Genomic DNA, 12664 nt, shown 5'->3' with positions numbered 1-12664 from the left:
ATTACATAGAACTTTCTGATTTTCAACTGCTTACTTATTTACTGTCAAGTTTGAAAAAAAGATCTAGCAAAATGAGATCAGTCAATTTAAACTTTGGCTATATGAACGAAAAGCACACACAATACCGGAGATTTGATACGTGTCAACTACTATTTAGTCGTAGGTGTTCATCTTTTAGTGATCAGAGTTTAACAAAGCTACCGATACCATAATGCTGAAGTTTTTTTTACGAGCAGCACTCCCTGCTAGCGGTATTAGGACGTCGACGATTAACCGTACCAGATTTTATCGAACCACCAGACTTTTAAGAAACAACGGTACAGGTAATAAGTTTGACCTTTCTAAGCTTACGAGAGAAGAGATTAAAGAAATTCGTGATTATAAGATTAGTGCTGCCCGCAGGTACAAGGACCGTACGGTTGCGTTTTATTTCACTAGTATTGCTGTTTTATTTCTGGGACTTGCGTACGCTGCGGTGCCATTATACAGAGCCATCTGTGCTAGAACTGGGTACGGTGGTATTCCAATCACAGACAAGCGTAAGTTTACCGATGATAAGTTGATACCTGTTGATTCTAATAAGAGAATAAGAATTTCGTTTACCAGTGAAGTGTCACAAATTTTGCCATGGAAGTTTGTCCCACAACAGCGCGAAGTTTACGTCTTACCGGGAGAAACCGCTCTTGCATTTTACAAGGCCAAAAACAACAGTGATAAGGATATCATCGGTATGGCTACGTACAGTATCACGCCTGGTGAATCATCTCCTTATTTCAACAAGATTCAGTGTTTCTGTTTCGAGGAACAAAAATTGGCTGCTGGTGAAGAAGTGGACATGCCAGTGTTCTTCTTTATTGATCCTGATTTCGCTAGTGACCCAAGTATGAGAAATATTGACGACATCATTTTGCATTACACGTTCTTCAAAGCTCATTACGCGGATGGTTCTGCTGTTTCTGATGCAGCAGCAAAACCTGAGGTTATTACATCACAATGATGGAGAGAGAATGAAACTATAAAGAATACTGTCGACATAGTTACGACAAAATTAAAATGGAAATTAGCACATGTTACAGACGTTAGAAAACTCGGATAATAGAATCATGTAAATAGCAGAAGATATAGAATATTTTATTTTTTGGTTCCTGTGACAAGATTAATGAAACTATATTTATATACAAAAATACAACGAACGTACCTTCTAGGCGATAAAATGGATAAATGTGAAAAGGAAGCAATAGGGTTGGCAGTACGTCGTTAAGCAATGCAATTCGTCTCCACCCTGAAAGGAAATTTTACAATAAGTATTTTTTTAAGGTTACACTTTACAGCGTAGAAAAGGATGAAGTTCAAAACATACTAGTGATTGTTATACTAGGAGAACGAGGATGAATTGCGGAGTCAGAGTCGGCTGCAGTGCCTGCCTGCAAAGATTTATTCCGAAGATCTTCAGTCTGAACTGGAGTATCTATCTTAATGTTAGAATTGGCAGAGGCGATAGTGGGCTCATGCGCAGGCTGAGGTGCAGGCTCCATGTAGAAGTATTCTTCTTGATCATCTCTCAACTTAACTTTTGTAGGTGATAGTGGTTGTTCTGGGGATAATGACGATGGACTAGATATGGTATTATTTTTATCTTCAGATTGAGTAACAGACGAGGACGAGTATGAGGTATTAACTTTCAACACAGGTTTCTTACCTGAATGATTCGAAGATTCCGTCGAATCGCTGGTCGTCTGAGATTGAGATTGAGATTGAGATTGAGTTTTCACTGCAGCAGAAGCAGCAGCAGCGGCAGCGGCAGTAGAATTAACGTCTTTATCGTCAACAGATTTAGATCTTGGTTTACTAATTAATGATTCGGTCAAATAAACCTTACAATCAGTTAACCCAAGAACTTCTCTCACATAATTCTGCACAAACTGGAAAACCCGAACAGCTTCATCCTCAGAGCTCAAAATAATGACTATTCTATGCAAAAATGGTAACGGAGAGTAATATTCTGGTGTTATATGTGGGAATTGTTTTTGAAAAAGCGTTTCTTCTAATGAACGGGGCCAGCCCTCGTTAAACTTCTCACTGTCCAAATCCGTGACGAGGATTTGAGTCTTTTTAGGTTGTCCCATTACACGAGAACTATAATAATGTTCTTGCTGGCACAGCGTATGAACAGACTAGATTACAACAGAGATTTGTTATTCAAATTGATCTAACCAATTTGTCGATCGTTTCAGAACTCAGCTCAATCATTATATATAGGAAAATTTCCCTTAAAAAGAAGAGAAGAGGAAGAAAAACAGAGCTAAACCACTTTAACGAAGGAACAGATATAAACGTAGTTCAGGAGAAAGAAGTATAGAAGATTTTTCGGAAATTACAAGTGACATCCGGCATACCTCACCGAACCATAGACTACAGAATTTGAATATTCATATTTGTGGCTTTGTTACAAAATGAGGCAAGCATCGTGATATTTTATCGGTATGAACAAGACACATGTCAAAAGGGTCCAAAAAAACGCTGCGCCAATTCAATAAAATAGGGAAGGAAATGAGCATTAGATTGAGTTGAGCCCCTGCGTTAGAATTCAGATTGAAGTGATACTGATAACAGTAATTTGAGCCTAATCTCAATGAGATTCTGTTGCACTTAACGGAGATAATCACGAGGCTGAGTTTTCTGTCATAAGCGAAATTGATCGCTTGGCACTTGCCTTTAATGGATAGCCCGGACAATGATTCCAATTTTTGACGGGAATACGGGACTGCCAATAAACAATGCGATGCACTGATGCGATATTTTATCTGTTTATCACCCAGACACCAGAATAAAAAAAAAGGGAAGAAAAAATGGTTTTCCTTAAACGGATATATCACGTGATTACAAATCAAAAGTTGTTTGGCGCATTGTTGCATCTTCACACCGCATATTACCAAGTAACTGTGTACGAAAAAAGAGAACTTCTACTGTATTTTCTACGGAATATTACTTCAACGCTTTTTTTTTTTCAGAAACAGAGCTTCAGGTAGAGACCGTGAAAAATATTTTGACATAACGAAAAGGCCTATACTTGAGATTAGATGAGATGTGTTTAAACTTCAATTGCTTGTTGTACTGATTTGTGTTGTGTTTTTATTTTATTATATGTTGTAATTGAATCTTCTTCTCAGATCCCCAGTAACGTAGCAATCTATCAACCATGGCTTTCATCAAGGACATCAAGACCTCTGCTTACCACTCCAGATACCAAACTCCATTCAGAAGAAGAAGAGAAGGTAAGACTGACTACTATGCCAGAAAGAGATTAGTCGCTCAACACAAGGCTAAGTACAACACTCCAAAGTACAGATTGGTTGTTAGATTCACCAACAAGGACATCATCACCCAAATCGTCTCTTCTACCATCACTGGTGACATTGTTTTGGCCGCTGCTTACTCTCACGAACTACCAAGATACGGTATTACCCATGGTTTGACTAACTGGTCTGCTGCTTACGCTACCGGTTTGTTGTTGGCCAGAAGAACTTTGCAAAAGTTGGGTTTGGACGAAACCTACCCAGGTGTTGAAGAAGTTGAAGGTGAATACGAATTGACCGAAGCTGTTGAAGACGGTCCAAGACCATTCAAGGTCTACTTGGATGTCGGTTTGCAAAGAACCACCACCGGTGCCAGAATCTTCGGTGCTTTGAAGGGTGCTTCTGACGGTGGTTTGTACGTTCCTCACTCTGAAAACAGATTCCCAGGTTGGGACTTCGAAGCTGAAGAATTGGACGCTGATTTGTTGAGAACTTACATCTTCGGTGGTCACGTTTCCCAATACATGGAAGAATTGGCCGATGATGATGAAGAAAGATACAGAGAATTGTTCAAGGGTTACTTGGCCGATGACATCGATGCCGATGCCGTCGAAGACATCTACGCTGATGCTCACGCTGCTATCAGAGAAGACCCAGCCTTCAAGCCAACTGAAAAGAAGTTCACCAAGGAACAATACGCTGCTGAATCCAAGAAATACAGACAAGTCAAGTTGACCAGAGAAGAAAGAAAGGCCCGTGTTGCTGCCAAGATCTCTGCTTTGGCTCCTCAAGAATAAATTTAACAAATATCTTTATGCGTTACATTTTTATCTTATTAATTAAAGTAAATATATTTTAATCGATCATAACTCTTTTTGTTCAAAATCTGAGCAAACAATTTCCCCAGAGACCTATATAAAACTAAGGCAATGTCCGCTTCTTACTAGCAATTTATTGAGGTTCCCAAAAATGAAGTACGCTCTCCCATCTAACCTCAAAAGCTATGGAAATTGCCTTTTTTGATGGTTCTATGTGTATTGTTTCTATCTTTCCCTAATCTGGGTTCAAATGATGTTCTTATTTTGAAAGAATCCTCGAACAAACCCTGAAAAAGAAGAAACATCGATGTAAAATAACAATGTCCAGCATGCACAACAGTGAACCGCGATGAATTCAAGATACCAGGATTTATATAAGTCAACAATTTACACTGACAAGAGGTTCGATTCGCCGGTTGAGCATTTGGCCTTTTGTCGGGTAGGACTTGTTGATTCTTTTATCATTCGCAATGACCACAACTCATAAGAGGACGAACCCACATATGTTTCTACAGAGACTCAATTCCAGCGTGTCATCACTGAGTACCATTCCCCAGGGTGAGCAAGTGGTAAACTTTGAACTTGACTCTTTCCAGGAATCGGATTCAGAACGTCTATCGAAAGGAAGCCCGCACGATGAATTAGATGTGGAAAGGCAATTGTCAGTGTGGGATTACGGTTCTTATTCTAATAAATGGATAGTTTGGATCAAGTGGTTGACGGTACTGCTAATTGGTACTCTGGGTACGATTTTAATCATGAATATCTTCTTCCAAGGCATCTATTTAGGTACAGCGACAGACGATACCACATATCTAATAAACAAAAGAGGATTCACAATTGATGCATTTTTGAATGGGACCTTTGTTAGCCGCGAAGATACTTTTAAATTTATAGCACCTCCGGCAATTGAATACATACCGAAAGAAAAGGATTCCGGGCTTTACTTAACGATGGAGAAAAATTCTCAAAAAGATGATATTATAGTAGCGAAACGACTTAATGATAAGGATTTTCGTAAGCTGATTTCTCCGTTACAATTTACCTTCAATGAACACAAATATTCACTTGAATCTATTAGCATCGACTATTCTTTGGATTATGCCATCCTCGGCTCAAATGTTATTAAAGAGTATAGACATTCCTCAAGTGGCTTGTATTGGCTGTACAATTTGAAAACGTCCGTATTGACTCCTGTGAAGGGAAAGGATTCAAAATCTCCACATCCCAGGCTATCGTATTGTCACTTTTCTCCCAGTTATAGGTATATTTACTTCGTTGAAGATAACGATCTTCACGTTCAGTCCCTCGATGACCAAGGTGACATTTACAGGATAACTTCAGACGGTTCGAATTACGTTTTAAACGGCAGAACAGATTGGGTCTACGAAGAAGAGCTTCTGGCTGATGATGTAGCTGTTTGGTGGGCTCCTGACGACAGCAAACTTGCTTTTTCAAGAATAGATGACGCGAAGGTTAGTAATTATAACTATCAGACTTTCATCAATGGTAAACAGACTCCTACTTTGAGAAGTATGAAATATCCGCTCCCCGGTGCTTCCAATCCTGTCATTTGTTTGTTCCTTTATGATTTGACTAATAATTCTTTGAACGCAATTAAAGAGACAACAGAAGAAGAAGGTATTCTGCTCTATTATGCAAAATGGGTCGATAATAACAATTTATTGTTCAAAGTATCAGACCGTGAATCAAAAATTTTGGACACGATGATCTTCAATAGTGAAAATAATCAAACAAAGCGATTACTAACTAGAGATGCCAACACATATAATGGTTGGATTGAGAAGTGCAAAGAAATTATTGTAGTTCGCAGGAAAGGTCAAGATATAAATACGGGTTTTTTGGATATTTTGCCAGATAAAAATGGGTACCATCACATTTTTCATTTTGCGTCTTCAGAGGATACAAACCCAAGACAGATAACTGAAGGAAGTTGGGAAGTTAAAGAAATTTTGGGTGTGGAGGGAGAATCTGAAATTGTTTACTTTCAATCAAATTTGTTTCATCCAATGGGCCTGCAGCTCCATACCGCTTCATTAAAAGATAACAGTGCAACACTGAATTTACAGCAAACAGAAGTGCTTGAGTATTCAAAGTTTACATTGTCCACTAGTTGTAAATTTGCAATTAAACAGTATCTGGGACCAGATGTTCCATACACCTACGCCGGAGATCTGTGGCAATTGCTCAACGCTTCGGAAGATGATCACAGTAAAATACTTCTTACAAAAAATGAACACATCGAAGAGGCTATACAAATGTACGACTACCCCGTAACGGATTACAAGGAAATCACACTGGAGGATTACACAGAAATAAACTATGTTGAAATAAAACCGAAAACTTTCGAACCGGAGAAAAAATATCCTTTATTGGTTTATGTTTACGGGGGTCCTGGCTCAGAGACTTTCAACACCAAATTTTCCTCAGCGTTGGAAGAGAGTATATCTTCTAGTATAAATGCTATTGTACTGAAAATCGAGCCAAGGGGCACAGGTGGAAAAGGATGGAACTTTAAAAGTTGGGCCAACAGAAACATCGGCTTCTGGGAACCCCGTGATATCATTAATGTCACAAAAAAGTACATCGAAACTCAAAAGGATGTAATTGCCCAAGACAAGGTAGCAATATGGGGATGGTCATACGGAGGTTTTACCACTTTGAAAACCCTTGAATTTGATAAAGGAAGTGTTTTTAAATATGGAGTTTCTGTTGCTCCGGTGACTGACTGGAAATATTACGATTCAGTATATTCTGAAAGATATTTGGGGTCACCCCTTTCATCAGATGCATATGACAAAAACGCTAAAATCAAAGACTATGACTCCTTCAAGTTCACAAAAAGATTTCTGTTGATGCACGGTACGGCAGATGATAACGTCCACATCCAGAATACTTATGAACTAATAGACAATTTTAATTTGCATAGTGTTCGGAATTATGACATGCATATATTCCCAGATTCCGACCACTCAATTTATTTCCACAATGCTCAAAGAATGGTATATGAGAAGATATATTTTTGGATTAAGGATGCCTTTTTAGGGAGGTTAGACAGTTTAGAATAGTTTTTATAGATGTTACGAACTGCATTTTATTACTTCTTGGAAGAAACTTTCTTTGTTTTGGATTTGGTTTTCTTTTTACCGACTTGCTTGATGAATTTATCTTTCTTAAAATCGATTTCATCTTCGTCCTTAGGATTCTCTTCTTCTACTGGGACCTCATCGTCATTATCGACAACATCCTCGAAATCTGGACGTGCCGCAGCAGTGGCCCTTCCAGTGCTTACTCCTAGTTTCATTATAGGAGTTGGGTGCGAGACATTATTATAGGCCCGAGTGAAAGCTGATTTAGTACTGGATGGTATCGATTTTAATGCTGCTGTGGTGTCATCAGTACCAACATAGAATTGCATTATCGAGTCCCAATGATCTTTTGAAAGGTAATAATCGTCCATGAAATTAATAACATTCTCAATCGCGGCAGAACCATCACGAAGAAGAGGGTCAAGTAAATGTCTTTTCATTGTTGGCATATACTGTAGACGTAATCCCATTTTATTCGTAGAAGTGCTCAACCTTGTGTGATACTGAATGTCCTGTAAAAGTCTGTAAAATTTACCCGTCTTAGAGTTCTGCCCTAGGAAGGCCGAGAAATTAATCCTTCTGGTAACATTACCGGCGACCATTGAGGCAGGTCTTACAGTTGATAAGACAGCATGTAGAGGCAACAGAGACCACTGCTGCTCGGCACTACGAATTTTTTTGTCGACAAGGTCTCCCTCTGAAATAGATTCGGCAGCAGCAGCAACAGCATTTAGATGTGTTTGGCCCTTTCTTAATAAAGTAGGTGTTGTTGAGGTGTAGTTTTCCTGTATCATCAAAGGTGTAAAATCAAAGTCGTCAAAATATAACTCCATTTTCTTATATAATGGAAATTGCTTGGCTCCATTTTCTGTGTATATGCCTCCACTCAAAAGCTTGGGTGTGATATCAAATATTTTCAAAGCGACGTTCTTCTCCCAGTTGTCAGACAGCGATTTGATATTATCGCTTCCGATGGACTTAGAAGTTGTAGTAACCGTTGATAGGAGATTAATTATTTGTCTCATATCACCGCGAGTAACTGAAACAAGTCTATCAATAACGTTAGGATCGAGTTTAAATTTTTCTCGCATCGCAATTGTCATAAGACGGGCCTTAACAGCTTGTGCATCTGGTCGTCTGAAAGGTATATCCAAGACGGAATGATCAAATGGCCTCATTTTGGGCAAGTTACGCTCATTGCAGATCAAAATCATAGGGGTGTTGGTTTTCCTGCAATACTGCGCAAGCTGTCCCACACCACCTCTATCACCTCCACTCATACCATCAACTTCATCCATGATAATTACAAAACGTTTCCCATTTTTAGAGTAATGGTCATCTGATATGCTTTTGAACATCCCAATGACTGATTTATGATCCAACGCAAATTTGACACTGGCATTCAACAGACCCTTGGAACGAACGTCAGATGCATTTTTCTCTAAAACATCATATCCCAAAGATTTCGCCACTAAATGAGCGGCTGTCGTCTTGCCAATACCTGGTGGACCTGATAACATCACTGCTCTCATACTAGGCTTTTTCCCAGAACTCCAGCTCTCTAACCAAGTTTTCAATTTTTGGATGGCTCCTTTATTACCACAAAGTTGTCTTAAATCAGTAGGCGCATATTTCGTGGTCCATAACTTACTGTCTTCAGTAACAGTACTTTTACTTGAAAGATTGACATCTTTTCCCACCGATAGTTTATCCTTCTTTTCACGTTCCTCTTGTTCCTTCGCCATTTGTTCAGCTTCTTTCATCGCTTGTTCTTGTTGTTCTTGTAACTTCCTTCTAGCTTTGTCTGCTTGTTGGTTATCACCACCACCTGCAGGCATACCTGCAATTAGTCTCTTGAACCCTTCTTCATCAATGGCCTTTATACCCAACTTCTTGATGTTCTCGAGCTTTTTAGGTCCTGCTTCTTCCCCTAACACAACAACGGATGTGTTCTTGGAAATAGATTTGGTGACACGAGCACCATATCTCTTTGCTAGATTTTCTGAGGTAGATCTGTCAAGATTAGGCAAAGTACCTGTGAATACAATGGTTAGCCCGAGCAAACAGTTTGCTTGACCCTCTGGGATCTCCAATTCACTGGATGCACCAGAACCATCACCTCCTGCACCTTTCCATGAAAACTGCGTGGCTTCTTTCGTCGTAACATTATCAAGATCAACAGAAGGTATAGAGTCTAAAAGCTCTTTTACAGTTTGCGGAGAATCGCTTTTTTTAACCCTACTAACGTCTGGTTTAGTCAATCCGTTCGATGAAGGTTCACTTATCCTTGGTTTCTTTGCAGGTGACTGCTCTTTCTCATCGGCTGCGGTAGTATTGCTCCGGCTTCTTCTCGGTTGTGACGCCAGCAATTCTAGTTCGTCGTCATCCAAATCCAAGTCAATCGTTTCAGCAGCCTGGCTCTTGACCTTCTTGGGCTTCTTGGGTGAAGCATGATTTGTTCCGTGCCCTGCCCTCTTATTTTTTGCAGCTCTCAATTTATCCGTTATGTCTCCCATCTCGGACACCACTTCAATTGTACTATTACACTAGAATCAGATAACACTGAAAACCCTCTAACACATCTATATCCGACACTCACGCTTTGTCAGTTTCTGTTTTATCAGCGATGTTCTCGTTATTACTGGTATTTTTCCTGGTTTTCTATGATTTTAACATTTAAATTGTTGGTTTAAAGATTGAAGAAAAACGAACGATGTTGACGTATATAGACTATCGAAAGAAATGAATTGGCTTTCTACAACTTGTTCATCTGCACAACGTATAAATCTAGAGTACCGAAGTGACCTTGGCATATAACCCATAGATCAAGGATAGTTGTTCCTGTCAAAATTAGGGGCTCCCAAACAGCAATTGGCATCTGACCGCATTAAGAAAAAAAATGGCCAAGAACAAGAAGAAGGGCAACAACAGTAACAATAAATCAAAGTCTGCTGGTTCAGCAAAAGATGTCAAGGCTACAGAGCCAGTCCAAGAAGTGGTTCCTGAAAATGATGGCGCTAAAGCTGTCGCGGTACCGGATGATTCTCTAGAAAACTCTGATGGTGCTGACCAGTCAACTGTGGAAGCGGTTGTTACTGTGAAAACAGATGACAAGCCATCGAAACCTGAACCAGAGGAACAGCAATCACACGAAGCCACAACAAACTCTAATGCAGAGGCAGAACCGCACAGTGATTCTGAGGAGAACGATCTACAGCGTGTTAAAGAGGAAAGAGATCAGTACGAATTGAAGTATAACACTCTTTTGAGTAAAATCTCATCTATGAAGACCGTGTTCAGTCAAATGAAGCAAGCTCAACAGGAACTGGAAAACACTCGTGAGCAGTTGAATGAGTATGAGAATCAGAATATAAATTTAAAACAGAAGCTAAAATCTGCTGATTCAGAAATCCAAGAGGACAAGCAAACCATTTCTATTTTGAATGATGAAATCGTCAATCTCAATAAAGAATGTGAAAATTTGAGTAATGAATGTTCAGAATTCAAGTCCAAAATCAAAGAATTGGAATCTAAGTTGAACGAGGCATCTAACGAGGAGTCTAACATTACTTCTTGTCTTAAATCTGAAGTCAAAAGCTTAAAATCTCAGATCGATAATTTAGAAATTATCATCAACAATGAGGCACAAGATAAAAGAGATTTAGAAGAGCAGATAGCTGACTACAAACAGCAATTAGAACAAAGTGATGAAACTAAGAAACAGCTTGATAATATAATGTCAAATTTAGAAAAGCAAATAAATGATAACAACACTACTATTGAGACTCTAACCAAACAACGGACAACAGAAGTCAACCAATTCACCGAGGAAATAGCACAATTAACGAAAAATAATGAAGAAAAAGCTACCGAAATCAATAGTTTGAGGGCAAAAGTAGCGTCCATGAGTGAAGATGTAGCATTAAAGGAGAAATTTGAACGAGAGGTGAAAGAAAGAGTTCTACAGATAGGAAAACTACGCCACGAGGCTATCATATTAAATGAACATCTAACAAAAGCATTAGCGATGCTAAAGCAAAACAATGATTCTGAAAGTGTCGACAAAGAGTTGATATCTAACCTTTTCATCTCATTTGTTACTATCCCAAGAGGTGATCCAAAGAAATTTGAAGTCTTGGAATTAATTTCAAGTTTCCTTAACTGGGACACCGATAAAAAGACTCAAGCTGGTCTCATTCAGAATATGAGCAATACAAACTCCGAATCGCGAACCCAGAATTTCGTTTCTCTCTGGACTGAATTCCTAGAAAAGGAAAGCGAGAAGTGATTGCGCTTTGGCTGTCATCCTGCAGAAACTTTCTAAAAGTGATTTGTACTATAAACGTTCTAACACATAAATATATAGACTAAGTTAGTTCAATTATTCACTAATCCAGTCAAATATCATAAGCCGTCTGGAACAAACTTAAAGAAAAGCGCGACTTGCACTGAATATTTTTTTTTACTTAACCGATCAACGGTAATAAAATTGCATCTTGATGATAATTTCTATGAAAATTCAAGTAACCCAAAAGACACCGGCACCTATGAACAAATACAAAGAAACGTTACATTTAATAGACCTTCTATAATCTTGATCGTTTGGTTCAATCTTCAAGACAAGCATCCAAATCATTAGCGAATACAAAGATGTTAAGATGTGTTATCCCAAGCGTTCGCGCTACTGCAACGACCAGAACCTTTGTTAGATTTGCCAGTTCTCAAGGCTACATTGATGGGATCGCTGCATTAAAACAAGACTTGAAGAAGGCAATGCTTGCAAAAGACAACCTAAGAAAGACAACCATTAGAGGTGTACTATCTACAATTAAGAACAAGGAAATTGACAGTAAGGATAAGGATCTAGATGAATTTGTATTGTATGATGTGTACGCCAAGTTAATCTCGCAAAGGAAGGACTCCATCGCTGAATTTGTTAAAAATAAGAGAGAAGATTTGGTAGAGAAAGAAGCCAATGAGATAAAGATCCTCGAGAATTATCAGACTGCCTTGCCTGTTGCTTCTAGGGAGGAAGTAGACGCTCGTGTTGTGCAGATTTTAACAGATCTAAAAGAATCAGAGCCATCTATACAATTGAAGCAGGTCTTCGGAAAAATTGACTGGAAAACACTACCAGGCGAATTGAAGGCATCTCCAGCTGCTATCAGGTCCAGTATTAGCTCTCAATTTAAGAAAGTGTTCCAATAAATCACCTAGCTAAAACCAAACTTGTACAGAGTCATTCATTAAAAAAAAAACTCCGATGAATGACGCCCTTGTGATTAAGTAGGCACATCAATCCCGTAAATAAATGTACTTACAATTATGCAATATCAAGCCGCAGCAATGGATTTGACTCACGTGAACAATTCTCTATCTAAAGACTTCTGATAAAGCCATGTTGTTCGCTAGGATGCTTTGCCAGATCACGTGATAAAAC

At 38.9% G+C, this 12664-nt stretch overlaps 8 protein-coding genes across 8 annotated transcripts; 5 read left to right on the top strand and 3 right to left on the bottom strand.

Annotated features, from left to right (window-relative positions):
- Positions 1 to 211: 211 nt before the first annotated feature.
- COX11 (Cox11p) lies at positions 212 to 997 on the top strand (the record flags this gene model as incomplete). The annotated part of the gene is made up of 1 exon (XM_453373.1): positions 212 to 997. The coding sequence occupies one exon, from the start codon at positions 212 to 214 to the stop codon at positions 995 to 997; it is 786 nt and encodes a 261-aa protein (XP_453373.1).
- Positions 998 to 1349: 352 nt separating this feature from the next.
- On the bottom strand, positions 1350 to 2126 carry RCN2 (Rcn2p; the record flags this gene model as incomplete). Its single annotated transcript, XM_453372.1, has 1 exon — positions 1350 to 2126. The coding sequence occupies one exon, from the start codon at positions 2124 to 2126 to the stop codon at positions 1350 to 1352; it is 777 nt and encodes a 258-aa protein (XP_453372.1).
- Positions 2127 to 2429: 303 nt separating this feature from the next.
- Positions 2430 to 2915, bottom strand: KLLA0_D06963g (uncharacterized protein; the record flags this gene model as incomplete). Its single annotated transcript, XM_453371.1, has 1 exon — positions 2430 to 2915. One exon carries the CDS (start codon positions 2913 to 2915, stop codon positions 2430 to 2432), a length of 486 nt encoding a protein of 161 aa, XP_453371.1.
- A 284-nt stretch (positions 2916 to 3199) lies between these two features.
- On the top strand, positions 3200 to 4093 carry RPL5 (60S ribosomal protein uL18; the record flags this gene model as incomplete). Its single annotated transcript, XM_453370.1, has 1 exon — positions 3200 to 4093. One exon carries the CDS (start codon positions 3200 to 3202, stop codon positions 4091 to 4093), a length of 894 nt encoding a protein of 297 aa, XP_453370.1.
- Positions 4094 to 4584: 491 nt separating this feature from the next.
- STE13 (Ste13p) lies at positions 4585 to 7203 on the top strand (the record flags this gene model as incomplete). The annotated part of the gene is made up of 1 exon (XM_453369.1): positions 4585 to 7203. One exon carries the CDS (start codon positions 4585 to 4587, stop codon positions 7201 to 7203), a length of 2619 nt encoding a protein of 872 aa, XP_453369.1.
- A 29-nt stretch (positions 7204 to 7232) lies between these two features.
- RFC1 (replication factor C subunit 1) lies at positions 7233 to 9740 on the bottom strand (the record flags this gene model as incomplete). The annotated part of the gene is made up of 1 exon (XM_453368.1): positions 7233 to 9740. One exon carries the CDS (start codon positions 9738 to 9740, stop codon positions 7233 to 7235), a length of 2508 nt encoding a protein of 835 aa, XP_453368.1.
- A 383-nt stretch (positions 9741 to 10123) lies between these two features.
- On the top strand, positions 10124 to 11512 carry RUD3 (Rud3p; the record flags this gene model as incomplete). The annotated part of the gene is made up of 1 exon (XM_453367.1): positions 10124 to 11512. One exon carries the CDS (start codon positions 10124 to 10126, stop codon positions 11510 to 11512), a length of 1389 nt encoding a protein of 462 aa, XP_453367.1.
- A 362-nt stretch (positions 11513 to 11874) lies between these two features.
- Positions 11875 to 12432, top strand: AIM41 (Aim41p; the record flags this gene model as incomplete). The annotated part of the gene is made up of 1 exon (XM_453366.1): positions 11875 to 12432. One exon carries the CDS (start codon positions 11875 to 11877, stop codon positions 12430 to 12432), a length of 558 nt encoding a protein of 185 aa, XP_453366.1.
- Positions 12433 to 12664: the final 232 nt, after the last annotated feature.

This window comes from Kluyveromyces lactis (genome assembly GCF_000002515.2).
Source record: "Kluyveromyces lactis strain NRRL Y-1140 chromosome D complete sequence".
Classification (NCBI taxonomy): Eukaryota; Fungi; Ascomycota; class Saccharomycetes; order Saccharomycetales; family Saccharomycetaceae; genus Kluyveromyces; species Kluyveromyces lactis.
This window is presented reverse-complemented; position numbering and strand designations above follow the sequence as displayed.